This window comes from Theropithecus gelada, chromosome 5, assembly GCF_003255815.1.
Source record: "Theropithecus gelada isolate Dixy chromosome 5, Tgel_1.0, whole genome shotgun sequence".
Lineage (NCBI taxonomy): Eukaryota > Metazoa > Chordata > Mammalia > Primates > Cercopithecidae > Theropithecus > Theropithecus gelada.
In genome coordinates this window covers 151,719,395-151,735,318 of record NC_037672.1, presented here as the reverse complement: position 1 = coordinate 151,735,318, position 15,924 = coordinate 151,719,395, and the positions used below count along the sequence as shown (strand labels likewise).

General features: G+C 41.2%; 1 protein-coding gene across 1 annotated transcript; it reads right to left on the bottom strand.

Moving 5' to 3' along the window:
• Positions 1-4,133: 4,133 nt before the first annotated feature.
• Positions 4,134-9,569, bottom strand: LRAT (lecithin retinol acyltransferase). The gene is made up of 3 exons (XM_025386340.1): positions 9,322-9,569; positions 8,678-9,218; positions 4,134-4,540 (listed from the first exon to the last, which is right to left on the bottom strand). Exons 2-3 carry the CDS (start codon positions 9,215-9,217, stop codon positions 4,388-4,390), a joined length of 693 nt encoding a protein of 230 aa, XP_025242125.1. The 5' UTR covers position 9,218; positions 9,322-9,569; the 3' UTR covers positions 4,134-4,387.
• Between the last annotated feature and the right edge of the window lie 6,355 nt (positions 9,570-15,924).

The window sequence follows — 15,924 nt, the reverse complement described above, 5'->3', positions numbered from 1 at the left end:
GCCTATAAGACAAAGAGAGACCCTGTCTCAAAAACGAAAACAAACAAACAAACAAAACTTGTTTTGCCCAAGGGTCAGCTGTATAGAGTTCGTGTTATGACTAATTATTTGTTGTCATTGTTACTTAATTTTGTGCAATGGAGAGGGGATATGTTATTTAACATTACACAGAACCTATTCCTACACAATCAAGGTAGGCTTCAAGATATGGATAACATAGATCTTATCAGTCTGAAGACTGATCCACATAAAGTTTTAAATTCAAATGCATAAAACTATGTTTGGTAATCTGTAAAGGAAGCTTGGAGAGGCAAAATTCTTGGAGAGGCTACCATGCTGAAAAAAAAAAGTTTGTGATCTACATTTATGTATTTAAAATTCAAAGACAAGAGAGGATAGTATGTAAAATTGACTTTATTTGACATACATGTATACCAAATATAAAATTAGCTTAGCTGACAGATCTAGGTTGGTTAAAACTCTACGTAGATCATACGAAAGTAAGATTAGCAACCATTTCTTATATGCTTCTCATCTACAACAAGGACTTTTGCCATTGCCATAACTTGATATTGCTGGAAAACACTTTTGATATTTGACATTAACAGTATGAAGTAGAAAAATGGAAAAACAAGAAACATATATATACTGAAAAAAAATTAAACAACAAATCTATACATACTTGCTTGTCCTTAGAAAGAAACATATCTAACAGAGCTAAAATTAGGAGTATCCAATATACACATAGTCATCAATTTCATCTATTTTGTAAGAACCAACTTTCTGGCAGGAAAGAAAAGTGAATGACTCTTCCTTGACACTCCATCAAGAGTTATGCATGAATCAAATAAAAGGATTTTGCTAAAGTCTGTTGACTGTTCCTTCAGTTTTCTCTCTACCCTCACGATTACAGACCCTTTTATTTTTTTTTTAAGAGATTCAGCATCTTAGCTAGTCCTTTAAAATAAGTCCCTTTGTCCTCCATACTTTTGGGATTTATCTTTCTGAACCCCAAATCTCGATTGCCAGTTCAAAAGTCTAAACTTCTTGTTCTACACAAGACTTGTACCAGACCATTGCTCTCCTTTTCTGACATCTTTACTCATCACTCTTGCTCTGCTCTGGCCCCTGAACCACTTGCACTTGCCTGAATGCCCTGTGCAGTTCCATGTTTTCAAGTCAACAACTCATAGGGTACCTCAAAGCTATGTCCAGGCATGTTGTAGGCAATGTTCATGCATTTGCTCATGCTATTTCCAATGCATGGAATGTCCTGCCCGAAATCTGTTTCCTGGAAAATATCCACCCATCTTTCAAGTGTTGGTACATGGTTTGTATAAATTTGGTCATATCTGTTAAAATCAACCGTCGCACTTCCTGTTCCTTCAGTCAGTCAGCTTTATGCAAATGTCAACTGCAGAAAGTCTTAATACAATTATGTCTACTAGGCCATAAACTCTGAGGAACAGGTCCATGCCTCATTCATCATTTCATCCCTAACACCTGCCTAGTATCTGACACTTACATTAATTCATCTTAGCCCCAGTTAGTCCTATTCCGCCTTAATCTATGACAAAGAATAAAATAAGCACAAAAAACTTCATCCGACACTACTAGGTTATCAATTCAGAAATCAGGATAGAAATACATAAATACAAGAGACTTGCAGAAGCATAAGGATGAATCTTAACTGATGAAGCCCAGAGAAATTCATGAACTTCCTCAAGTTAGGAGACACATTAATGGCTCAGGGGTTTCTTTGGTTTTTTTTTTTTTTTGAGATGGAGTCTCGCCCTGTCCCCCAGGCTGGAATGCTGTGGTGTGATCTCCACTCACTGCAAGCTCCGCCTCCTGGGTTCACGCCATTCTCCTGCCTCAGCCTTCAGAGTAGCTGGGACTACAGGCACCTGCCACCACACCCGGCTAATTTTTTGTATTTTTAGTACAGATGGGGATTCACCGTGTTAGCCAGGATGGTCTCGATCTCCTGACCTCGTGAAACGCCCACCTCAGCCTCCCAAAGTGCTGGGATTACAGGTGTAAGCCACCGCGCCTGGCCTCAGGGTTTCTTTTATAACTGTGATCAGGAAGATGTGCTTTTCTTTCTACTTTGTTAAGCAACTAATCAAACTCAGCACAACAAAACAAAGACTCTCCTTTTCTCCCAAGAAGTTCAACAGTTCTAGTGTTGTAGAACATTTCACAAATAAAACCATCCTAGTTTCCTTTTCCGATAAACAGTTGAACACATCAGTGTGATAAGATCACCTCACACTATTTCTTGGCTTAATGCTAGCATTGCCTCCTGCATATAGATTTCTCTTACCCTTCTGGCAGATTTAATTGCTTCTTCCCCTCTGTTCCCACAGCACTGTACATACTCAATTATAGCTAGTTTACAAATAATAATATTAATTCTGGATCATAAAATTGCAACTGGTCAATGCCTGGCATATAATGAACACTCAAATGAACAAGGAATTGAATCTTGCTTTAATGAAGTAAGTCAAGACTAATTATTTCAATTCCAATCTTAAGAACATCCTTAGCTTTTAATGAGGGGTCTTTGAACACAGATTTAATTTCAGACAGTGGTTTTTGCTGCCTGTAATAAGTTTGCAAAAAAATTAATTATTTGAGGACACTATCTTTTTAAGAAATGAATTTACTTAAACTATTCCTACAAGGGTAATACATAGTAAGTGAAAAACCACTAAGACAGTAGTTCTCATAGTTGTTGCTTTTATATATGCATACTTAAGATAATTTTAAGTGGTTGGAATAGGTCCAGAGAACACCTATATTCTATGGTGTTGCCATTTAATGTTTTAATTATTTATAAGACTTAAATAAGTTAATATTTAATTTGAAAAATTAAACACTAAGTTTGTTGTGGGCAAATTAGTGATGATAAAACATTATTTAATCTAAAATCCTGTTCTTAAAATTTGTTCAGATTATCATTGACTGGCCCCGCCCTCCCCATATTCACTCATAATATGATTGAATTGTTATTTTGTGATTCTAGACAGTTAAGAAATGCAAGTCTAGCTGTGGCTTCATTTTAAGAATTTGGTCATTTTGTAAAAGTGCTTGAATACTTGTTCATTGCTATATCTCAATTCTTATAAGACCCTCAGCAAAATCAATTTACATGACTGGCAGTACTAAGCCACTTTAAAATTATTTTAAACAATTTTATTTGTTTGGGTTCTACTTGTTTGGATTTTACATACTGCTGTGGCATCCTTCTTTTAAGGATATAAACTATAATTCAAAATGATATGGAGAAAAGTGACTAGAAAACAAATCTGAAGGCTTTTAAAAATTTCACAGTACATTAGTAAATGCTTTAAAAGACAGCCCATCCAATAACATATATACAAGTTAACACTACAAATTCAAGGACATAAGAAAATAGATTGGACTTACTTTTACATTCACTTCTATAGATACTCTATACCACACTAGTATTATGATAATAAAGCAATCAAGAACAATTTGTCTCTCAGTCTGTGTATATGTGACTATCTACATATTTATTTCACACACACATGCCAAATACCCACATAACTTCAATCCTATATCCATTTACCTCTGAGAGTGATTTAAAGTAACCACAGTGGCACATAAAAGGATAAAAATGATGAATTCCAGGCTTCCTAGTAAGTAAAGCCAAATCCAATTATTCAAGTGATACTATGGTGCTGTTTTTACAGGAAAACACAGATTTCTATACTTTCTGGTCATTTACTTTATCATTCTGGTCATTTACTTTATCATAAAGTACTATTTGCCAATATCATTAAAGTACTATTTGTCAATACTGGTTTCACGTAATGACAATAAAACATTCTTGACCTATATACTACATGAAAAAAATAGATTATGAGCTTATTTTTTGACCAGTCATCAAACATGTTTTCATTTGAATAAGGAAAGTTCTTCCAGTTTAATATAAGTTTACCAATTTGTTTTTTTCAATGAAACAAAGTAAATTTACAGTAAAGTTACTGGTCTCAATGTAAGTCTTCCAATCTCCAAATTCTGCTTAACAATACAAGGATTACAAGAGAAAAAAAACACAATTAATTGCCTGTGGCTATGATCTTAGGGGCTGGTTTTCTCATATTGCTGAGTTCTACCACAACCTGTCATATTTCCAAGGTTTGGATGGTGCTTTAAATCTGAACTGCCTGAGAAGATTCAGAAAGCCTTTGTTCTTGGGCTTACACAGTAAGCACTCTGCGTGATTCCTAATCACATTTTTATCCAGAACACAGTGTTACAGGTCACATTTTTCTCAATAATGCTTATACTGATTGATGCTCTATAAATATAAAAATATTTACATACAGAATACACACACTGACATGGGGGTATGAAGTTAGCCAGCCATCCATAGGAAGAATGGAATAAAAATTGCAGGAAGGGTAGTGTATGACACCAGGCCCGTACAGACTATAGACGCCAATCCCAAGACTGCTGAAGCAAGAACACTTCTCTGATCACGAATAATTATCTTCACAGTCTCACAAAACTGGAAAATAAAATTTTGGAAAATTAGAAAAGGTGGCTAAATCCAAGAATATATCAAACAGTAAATCAGTTTTTGAAGCTATTTTCTGTCTACCAGAAGAATTAGAAATTCTCTTATGACTTACAAAAAATTTTACAATGTTAAGAGTCCAGTTCTGATTCTATACCCTATAGTAGTAGAAATGATCCCTTAGGCAATTAAGTTAATAATGGCAGTTGCCTATGTAAATACAGCATTTATAGGAAACTATAGAAAGTATAACCACATAGTTGTTCAGGACTAAAGGTTTAAAACAACAAAGTGCTTATCAATAACAATAGCATATTTTAAAATTAGATGAGCAAAGAGGTGTCTCTAATCTTGAGTAAAAATAATAAAATTTGGCCAATTAAAGGTAGATTCAATTCCTCCAATTTGCCATTCTAAAATCTAATGATACCAATAATAACTTTTTTATAAATCTCAAAATCTACAGGTATAGAAAGTCTAATTTTATTGTCAAATTCCATTTCCTGACTAAATATGCTAAATTCAGAATCGATTATATGGCACATAACCGGCTACTGGAAAAAAAGACAAATATTGTCCCTACCCCTGAGGAATGCATCCTTCTAATATGTATAATGTTTTCCTTAGAAAAATAATGTTACTCGAAAGTGATGGCCTATGTCTGAGTCCTGGCTCCTGCTCTTATTGGCTGTGTCACCTCAAGTAGTCATTTAACCTGTCCAAGCTACTCTCTTCTGCTCCTCCATGGGAACACTCAAATTGTTCTGAGGATTAACTGAGATGTTTCATGCACAAGTACTCTGTATTCTTCTACGTGCTGTATAAATGTAAGGTATTACAATGATTATTATTACTACTGTCTTTGTTGACAATTATCTCTACCATATTGCCATCGATGCCAGAATGCAGTGATTGTCATTTCTATATGGGTTTTGCTATTCATACTAATTTTAAGCTCTTTTTCTAGACATGGCATTGTACGTGCTTTTAGGGTTTTCTACAGTGGCTTACATGGGACTGGGCAGCTAGGTTTCCAAATTCTTAAGGAATAAAATGAACAAGTTCAATAAGTTTTAATACACCATCCTGACAGTATGGTTATCTCTATCCATACTTTTACATAATACCTAAACAAGTGTGAAACTCTTATCTAGATGTTGGCCTATTTTTCTATCATACTATTTGTCTCTTTTTAATAAACTAGCAAGGTATTGAGAAGTATACTATTTTAAGGTGGCGAAGATCAAATTGAAGTTTTTCAGGACAGAGAGAAAAGGAGGTTGATGGAAGACATATATTTTGGTAAATGACTAAGTTGTACATACAGTTATCCTTATTTTTTTTCCTTGATAATTTATAATTAAGTCAATCAGAATAATTTTGGACTGTATTTCCCACAAACGCAGATTTTTCTCAAGAAGCATCGCATGTCTAATGCCCTGTTCACTTGGTCAGCAGACCAGCAGGCATCTTTAGTGGTGCTCAACAGTGGGAAATTTCTAGAAGGGGTCAATAAGTCTGTAGGAACACTTTTGTGAGCACTCAATCCACACAAATTAAAAGGGGCATTTGCCATCATTTTTGGCAATGAAAGAGCAGTATTAACAAAGTGAAAAAATCATAGTAGTAAAAGCATAAGGAATAGTAATAGTTATTAACCAAAGGAATTTCTAGTTTACAAAATACTGATTGTCAACAGCGTTATAAAAATCCCATAATTTTATGACTTATAAACTTGTAAAAAAAGAGTATTACCACAAAGGAGTAAATGTTCTTTTCCAGTTCATTCATTTGCAAACTAATTGCAGTGTTTTCCTTAGGGGTAGTGTGTTCTTGAGAGTTTTTATTAACTCAAATTTAAGAAAGAGGCAACTTTGTAACTCTCATGTTAATATTAGTTGCATATATGGAGAACTCAACAATCAGACCCAGAATCAAATAATTTCTTATGTTTCCAAAAGGTAGAAACCAGTCCTTCCTTCAGTATTAATGACCTACTTCTCTCAGCGCATGTTCAAAAACAGTTTGTAGAATTAGGAAATTTGGGATGAAAACTTTTTTTTCTCCCGGGAAATCTACTCTGTGGCCAAATTGTTTGTTAGACCATTCAAAGTGAAGACAAAACTCAGTTTCACAAGAGGTGCTATGCAGCAACAGCAATTAAAACACTTCTCTACTTCTGTAAACCCTGACAAAGTTTCCAAAGATGAAAAACTACTCCAACTAGTTATTTATGCAGATTAAATATTTTACTACCTTACAAAAGCCTTAGTTACTGTTTTTCTGTAGAAATATATAATGCAGCACTATATGTGTTCCATGAATGGGTAACTCCTAATTACCTGATAGAAATACTGTTTTTCCTTAGAGAAATGATTTGCTTGGTTCCTAAGTAAATCTGACATGTTTCCTTTTGTACACTTTGGGAGCCAGTGTTTGTAAATGTGGTGGAGTTCATTTCTAAACAGGCCTGGACTAGAGCTGTGATTCTTGAATCGCTGCACAGTGCTCTAACTGTATTTTTATTTTACTTGGAAAAGAATTCCTAGATTGAGTCTTTTGTGGCTCTATAAAATCTACAAGGAGTTTCATACACTGATCTATAAAAGCAAAATACTTCCATGTTCTCCCACAGAGGATAGAGAAAGATGTTCCCAAATGGGTCAAAAAAATTAACCAAGATGTGGAGCAATTAAGAACTGGTTACATGAAAAAAACTGACTCGGATTTTTCTGGTCCCAAAAATATCTAAACATGAAGAGTAACACTAAAGCTCATTATGTTACTGCCCAGGTTTCCATTATAAAGACTGAACATTAACAATGACTTCTTTAACAAGTACAATGAAGGCTGAGAAAGTTTCCAATTGTAAATAAAGTTTCAGGCTTAAAATCTTAACTATTTTTAAAAATTAAGAGGTTTTAAAAGGAAATAAAAATCCATTTTTCGCTTTGGATTTGTGGCTAATTTAATAATCTTAAATTCTGGTTTTTTTTTTGAAAAAAAAATACTGTTTTTCAAAATACTCATAAAAATTACCTTCCAATGTTTAACATTTCTTCTTGAAAACTAATTGTATTGATCTCTGGGGAATCCATAAACACTCTAATCTACCTTTAGGGCTAATGGGTAAAGGATGCTTAACAATGAGGAAGTCTAGATGGGGATTAAAGCCAACCCAGAAAGAATTCAGCATACCAAGGAAAATGCAACTGTGAAGCACCAACACAAGAATAAGGGACTTACCAGGGAGCCCATATTACTGGGAATTTTGATAGCTTATAGCAAACAATGAAAAATCCCTCTATGCAGCTTTCAAAGGGAGAAAACTGCGTGGTTCCTTATTTTAAAGTCACAGACTTTGTTTTTATAGTGTTATGGATTAAATATAAACTCTGGACCTCTTCCTTTCAAGTGAAATTCTTGGTTAAAGTTGCAAGCAGCGGTGACTGATTTCTTGTATACCCCGCCCCCAGTCACTTGCCCTTTGTCATTTGAACTACATGGTGGGTGGACACCTGATGACTTCTGCAGCAATACTGGGCAGCTCTGGAATCTCTGGAAGCGGTCCTGCATTGCCACACCCTTTCTCTGTGCATTTCGAGAGATCCTGCAAGGCATGTTGCCATTTGTTTATTTACTTAGCCTACCTTAGGAACACTAGAACTTTCCTTACTTAATCTAGAACTTTAAGAATGGTATGGAAGACCGGGCGCGGTGGCTCACGCCTGTAATCACAGCACTTTGAGGGGCCGAGACGGGCGAATCACGAGGTCAGGAGATCTAGACCATCCTGGGCTAACACGGTGAAACCCCGTCTCTACTAAAAATACAAAAATTAGCCGGGCGTGGTGGCGGGCGCCTGTAGTCCCAGCTACTCGGGAGACTGAGGCAGGAGAATGGCGTGAACCCGGGAGGCGGAGCTTGCAGTGAGCCGAGATCGCGCCACTATACTCCAGCCTGGGCGACAGAGCGAGACTCCGTCTCAAAAAAAAAGAAAGAAGAATGGTATGGAAGTGGTGGTGGAGGTGTCCAGGAATTAGATCCCTACTCGCAGGAAAGAGAAAAGGTCAGGGATGGGAGGGGGCATCCCGCGGAGCCCACTTCCCTGGGAGTCACACGTCATACCTTGTCGGACTGGGGACTGATCGGGGTGCCATATCTGCAGTAGGTCACGAAGTGCTCGCAGTTGTTCCACAGCAGGCTGTAGGGGGTAAAGCCCAGCAGCTTCTCAGCCCTCCGCGCCACCTCTTCGTTGAGCAGTGCCTTCTTCTGGAGGGACTCGTCCAGGTGATTGACCAGGATGTTAGCTCCGTAGGCGAAGTCCTCCACTGTGTCCACGCGAATGCTGGCCACTCTGACAATGACGCCCAGGATGAGACGCTTATTGGAGACCACCTTCTGCGTACGCCCCATGTCGTCCGTCAGAGCCAACAGGATGTCAGGCATCATGTGGGCAACACGGTTGTCCCCTAGGTAGATGCCATAGTGGGTCAGGTGGGTCCGGGGCACCTCCAGCACGTCGCCTCGGTGGAAGGAGCTGGTTTCATAAAAACTGTTCCTCCCTTTGTCTTCGCCCGTGGCGCCCGAACTGAAGAGCGTGAAGTTGGAGATAAGGAGCAGCTTCTCCAGTAGTAGAGACACCACCTCCAGCATGGGGTTCTTCATCCTGCTGGGAAGAGGGAGTCTTGGAGAGGTGCCGGTGCCACTCCGGCAAGGGCCGGGCTGGGCAAGGTAAGCTCGCCGGACAGGGGCGCTGCGCTACTGCTCACCTGCAGGCCAGGTGAGGTACGGCGCAAAGTACGGCCGCTGAGGAGGAGAGAGGAAGGCAAAGAAGACAGCGAGGCCTGGCGACCGGCTCAGTAAAGCCACAATGGGGAATGAGACTGATAAGGAACTGGTGGCTGACGGCGGGGACAGTGAGACCGGTGCTACAAGCAGCCGGAGAAGAAGCGCCCCTGTGGGCAGTGCCAGGGGCAGGACCGCGCGCGGTGCTCGGAGGTGCAGGCTTTGCTGTGACTTTTTATGGCCGTCGAGGGGGCAGAGCCGAAGGCCGTCACAGACCCGGAAAGCTCACTGATTGGACGCCGCCTGCGCGCGGCGCTCGCGGCGGGGAGGGCGCGGGATCCCGGTTTCTTTGGAAGGGGGCGGGCCGCCTTCTAGCTCCAGGGTTCCGCTCGGTGATTCTTTCCCGACGCCGGATCCCGGCTGCGCTACCGGCTTTTAAGCGCTCTATTTAGAGAGGTAGAGTCCCAAGGTGTGGCGGGACGAAAGGTCCTGCACCTGTCGCTACTGGGCGAGTTCCTGGCACTTCCGGGTCGTATTCGGTGGAAAATCCTCTTGGGCGAGATTTCTGAGTTGGACCACCTCCCTCTGAAAGGATGGATATCCGGGACTTCGGCTTAATAAAGAGATTGAATTTACTTTGCAAAGTGTGAGCGCCTCGAATGCCTGCGGATTCTTTCCTGACCGAATCTTTTGTTTTGTTTTGTTTTGTTTTGAGACGGTGCCTTGCCCTATCACCCAGAGCAGGAGTGCGGTGGCGCGGTCTGGGCTCACTGCAACCTCAGCCTCCCAGGTTCAAGCGATTCTCGTGCCTCAGTCTCCCAAGTAGCTGAGATTACAGGCACCACGCCCGGCTAATTTTTGTATTTTTAGTAGACACGGGGTTTCACCATGTTGGCCAGGCTGGTCTCAAACTCCTGACTTCAAGTGATCCACCTGTCTTGGCCTCCCAAAATGCTGGGATTACAGGCGTGAGCCATCGCGCCCAGCCCCTCTTTTTTCAAATGCCGTAAATCCCCCATGCTCTCAGCCGGTGCGCGTGGGGGAGGGGGGCGGAGGTTGCTACCCGCGAGTCCAGGCCCTGCCCGCCGGCGATTCGAACCCGAGGCCTCTCTGCGCTCCTAGGCACCTGTGGCCGTTGAGCACGAAGCTTCCAACCGTCCGCATGAAAAACGGCGAGGTCCAACGTCCGCCAGGAAAGCAAGATTCCTGTTAAGTTTATTTCTCTGGCTTCAGGGTCACATGGACCCAGCTTCAGTTCACCCACCGAAACTTTGCCCCCCTCCCTTTATTTTTATTTTTATTTTTATGTTTATGTTTTTAAGCATAACATCCCGGAGATGGCCAAGGAAGGCGAAGTACTTGGATGAGATGCTAAGTTCTTTGCCCGCGCGCCTGCAGCCAACTCCAGTGAATCCTCGAGGGTGGTCCTAGGGCGCTGCCGGGTGAGGGAGCCGCTGAAGCGTTAGCCCCTCCAGGCTCGGCACGCGGTGTCCCCAACCCGGTGCTGAGTTCCGTGCTAATGCATTATGTAAATGCTTAAATTCTGCAGACAAAGACCACAATGAAGAGCGTCGGTTGGCTCCACAAAGCTGCCCAGTAGGGGCTAATAGGTTTCATCAGCAGATTCTACACACGCCTGAGGGAGGGTACTCTGCGGATGATGGATGAAGGAACATTCATCTTACCTGGAAGACGAAGGAGGCCATAGAGACCAGGCGTGGGGGAAGACGGCTCCCCATTATCCTTGGAGGCCGGACCTTTGCTCCCACCCTTAATCTGCCGTCAGCGATCTGTCCCCGTCGCCCTGCTTGCAGATGACTTTTGTTCATTCACAAACGATTGCGCATCGCATTATAGTTCCAGCAAAGAGGAGAAAACTCCCACAAACGAGTCGAGAGAGGAAGTTGGGGAAGGGGAGAGAGCCAGTGGACGTGGAGATTTTTTTGTTTGTTTTCGCAGTTTACTCCCCAAATTTAAAGAAAAGCGCCCAGGTAGCGAGTTGCTGAAACTAATCAGCTGCGCACAGGGAGTTTGCTAGCCTCTAGCAGCACAGCAGTTAACACACTTCGCTAAAATCGGGGGAGTCTGATCCAGACCTCGGTGTGTACGTTAAATGCCGAACTGACGTCAGACTCTGAACTGGCTCCTCTGGTCCAGTTCTTGGAAAGCGCCAATACCAAAGCCTCTTGTGTGGAGATCAAAGGAGACGTGGTAATTAACGGTTTCCGTCCCTGGTGGTCACTAAGGCGGCTTATAATGATTATGACTGCCTCCACCTGGGGAACTTGAGGGAGACAAAAGCATGGATAATTGCTTCACGGCTCCATACAACTCTCTCTCTCTCTCTCTCTCTATATATATATATATATAATTTTGTGTATAAAATATATACATATGTATACATTTTATATATATAAAAGAATTACCTATAGACTCTCAATAGCCTTGTCCCCACCGCGTTTTGGAAGACGCAAGCAGTGCCAAGGTGGTTTGCGTTTCATTTTTCTTTTTCCCTCGGTGGGGTCCATTTTCTGGCCGCCTTCTTTGGAAAGGGCTTTCCTTTAAAAAGAAAGGAGGTGAGAGCGATACGAGGCATGAATCTCTATAGGTTGCTCAAGATGCAGATACCCTGCTGCCATGGAAATGAATGAGGGCGCGGAGTGTCCATAGTTTCTTGAACGATATTTTTGCCTCTGATAAATTCCAAATTTTAAGCCAGAACGTTATGCCATTAAATGAATTTGTTTTGCTCAGTGGAACTGCCTGAAAGCAGCCCTCTCCTGCTGCTCTGCGTGCTAGGGCTTCGGCTTCCGGAAGCAGCAGCCCGAAGGAGGCAGTTGAAAGTCTTCATTTGCCTTTTTTCTGGAGTCTTCCCAGAACTCTTATGCGGGAAGCGGTTAGCGATGATTAGGCAGCTTTTCAGCTGCAAAAATATAGCATGGAATGAGCTCCTCTCTCGGCTGGACTTCTCCCCGCCCCCGACCCCCTTTCGTCAAGGACCATGGTAAATTTACTTTGCAAAAGGCAGCTTCTCAATGTTCTCAAAATCTCATCTATTTCTGTGGTTGAGAGGTCGGTTCTGAATGGCTCCCTAGAGGCACACTTCATGTAAATACGTTTACACGCTAATAGGCTCATGCCCCCAATCATATTGTCCTGCCTGCCTCAATTTTAGCTAAACAAAGGGAAGACTATCGCTGTAGGTGGAAAGGCCCAAGAGAAATCTAACATTAGTTCTTCTAAATCAGAAGATGTCACATGGAGATAGGAGAAATTCCTCTACCCTGAGTTGCTGGAGAGACCTCTGGTTTCCCGGATCTTAAGAAAGGCGGCTGCATTCTGTGATAACGTTCTGTGTGCAAAAGCCTTAAATACATGCGAATGGGTCTCCAGGTCTGGCGGCGAGATTTAGAAAGAGCCTAGACTTTCCCGGCCAACACTCAAGATTGCGCTGAGCGGTCGACTCCCACTTTGGCCACCGCTTCTCCTACCTGCCTGCAGAAGGAGTAATGACAGCTACAGGGGCCCCGCTGGGTCGTCGGCCTGGGGGCAGCGCCCTCGCACCTGCGGCACTCAGGCCCACGTCCATTTCCCCCAGTAACGCATACAGGCCAAGCAAGATCCGCCTGGGTCTCAGCGCAGAAGAGGCTGAAATTGAGGCTCGCAGGGCCCACCTTTCTTCTGCACCTCATCTTCCCACCGGCTACCTCACCGCAGGCCCCTGGAGAGTTTCTGTTCTTAAGAACTAGGAGAGGGAGGAGGTGCAGTTCCGCAGAAGTCTAAAGTCCTAGAAGGATAACAGATTTCCCACCTGCAGGCTTCTTTGGATCCTCCCTGCTCCTCAGAGAAGTCTTTGGATGGAAGATATGATCACAGTATTAGTAATAATAATAACTAATATTCACAGTGTGCTTCCTATGTACTAGGCACTGAGCTAAGCATTTTCTTATTTAATCCTCATAACCCTATGAGGTATTATCTCCATTTTCCATAGGAAGAAATGGAGGCTTATAACTTTGTCTAGTCACTGTGTTAATGTGTAGGGATCAGGACTCAACCACAGGTCTCTTTTGCCCCAGGTCCTTTACCATCACTGGGAAAGCCTGCCTTTCCATCAGTCTAACCACATTTATTGAATACCTGCTATATGGCAGGTGTTATGACCAACCCTAAAGGTTCAATAAAACACCTCATCCTAAAGTTAGATCCCACACTTTCTTTGTAATCTGTAATTAATTTCCCCTCTTCTCTCATGTCACGAGGTCTAATTTTTAACATCATTTTACTGGGATAGTGAGAATAGAGCTGGTTAAGGTTCTGATTAATAGTATGCCATCTATTCAGTGTCTTCCCCAAGGTTACAGAGTCAGGAGCAGACTGTAGACCCAGTGTTCCAGACTTCATATCTCAGATTTTCTTTTACTTGAGCCCTAGGCCTGATTAATTTGGTTTTCTAAACTGCATGTTTTAAAATTCTTGTCCTTCTTAGGGATTATTTTGTTGTTCTTGGATTTTTTTTTTTTTAATATACTAAATCGTTGGGCTATAAATAATGGTAATCTTAACATTTGGTTTTTTCTTAGCTATCCATCTATATTCAGTCCTTTTACGAATGTCCAGGTCCTGTCCCCTGGACATAAATAGGGGCCCTAACTAGCTAACACCAAGGGTGTGGGGAAAACAAAGGTGGTTGTGAACTTTGTTCTGACAGCAGAGGAAAATAAGCAGACATTTCTCCATGGAGCCTCCTAACTCAGTGCTACATGCAGTGTTAGGCCAATAGGGATCAATTACCCCCTGGGAGGAGATTTTCCCTGGCTTCCTTCCTGGTGACTAGCACCTTATTATGAGGACCTCACTTTAGCCTATTGTCTTTAGAAAGATTAAAAGCTGCAGCTTCAGTTGGTTGTTTCTGTTGTTGTCAGTGTTGTTTTGTTGTTTTTGTTTGCCAACCATAAAATAAGAACATTGAACAAAACAAAGAATTTACATTTAGCATTATGAAGACTCCTAGCACCAATTAATACAGCTAAATATAAAATTAACAACAAGCTGAGGCAGCTGTGATCAGAGGAAGGCGGCAGAAAGGCAGAAATTCTGAGTTAAGGGCCTGGAAGTGCCATTTACAATGAAATAAACTCAGATAAGTCACTTGCCACCTCTGAGCCTCAATTCCGTCTTTCTAAAATGGAAATAATATTCTACAGGGCTATTTTGAGAATTAAACAGAATCAAATACATTGCAGCATTCTATGAAAATTCATAATGTGATGCAGATGATCACATTATGTAATAATTTGTATTATTCAGAGAAACAGGGTAAGGCAGAGGGGCTTTTCCATTTCTTCTTTGACAGCACAGTCATCCAAGCACGCAGTGTAGACAAAGGACATGCCTTTACTCACAGACCCCTTCTGAGTACTGGCACAGGGCACAGGGGTGAGCAAGAAGCAGGAAAGTGTTTTGGAGTTGAATAAAATGGACACAGACAGTCACTAGGCAGCCAGCACACAGCACACAGATTTGGGAGCTTTCTCAGAGCTGTTCCTCTGGCTCTTCACCAATGAAGTGGTTTATAATCATAAAAACAAAGACTAAAACCTGTCATTTGTTCAAAAATGCCTCTCACAAAGCAGAAAATACCCCAAATGTCTATTTCAGAAATGATAAAATGATATCAAGAAATGAGTAAAACATTTGATATGCCCAGAAAACATAAAGCATATTCCACTTTCACATATAAACAATAAACAAGCCATGTTACTTCTTCGTCACTTGGAAGAAATATAGCAACTACTTTATAAGTTAATCTTGTTTCCTTTTGATCCTAATTTATTATTATGAGACAATAATAGATATGAATATTGGATGACCCAGGATTGTTAACAAAAGGAAATATGACTATAGCCTTTGGCTACATATTCAGAAATGCAGAAGACAGCTGCAGTGCCACTGTATTCATATAGGAAATGTACTGAGAAATTGGGTATTGCTATCATCAAACAGAACGGCTTGAGAAGCATCGGTACTATCAAGTACCAGAGGAGCAATGAATGCTGTTATTATATTTCAAAAATCCTAAATAGTTAGACATTCTAGAGACAAAAAGACCAATAACTTTTAATATCATGCTTTGCTTTAAATACTCCCATCTGATGCTCTGTGAGATTGCTGACTCTCTTGAGGCCTCAGAGGCCTCATGTGTATAGTGTCCTGCCTGCGCTAGACTGGAATGAGATGCTGTCTAAACTCCTCCAAGGGTTCATGGAGCACCAGCCTACAAAAATCAAATTACTCAGGCTCTTCAGAGTGTCTTAACTGCTAGTCAATTTTCAGGGGAGTAATTATGAGAAAAAAGAAGAGTAATCACTGTCTAGTACTTAGAAAACCTAATAGGATCCATAATAACTGTTTTAAAAGGAAAAAAATAAGTCATTCATACTGCAGTAAAGGAGTAATTCCATAGGAAAACAAGAAGAGATTGATTGAGCAAGTGTTTGGCAGCAATTGGTGTTGAAAATCAATGGCTCCTTTGATAACATATCTTCAATTGCAGAGAAATTTTAAGTGACATAGGTACAGTATCT

Coding starts and splice junctions, on each gene's coding strand:
- LRAT (XM_025386340.1), bottom strand. CDS start 9,217: ATGAAGAACCCCATGCTGGAGGTGGTGTCTCTACTACTGGAGAAGCTG. Junction 4,541..8,677: donor TCAGTCCCCAGTCCGACAAG/GTATGACGTGTG, acceptor TTTATTTTCCAG/TTTTGTGAGACTGTGAAGAT.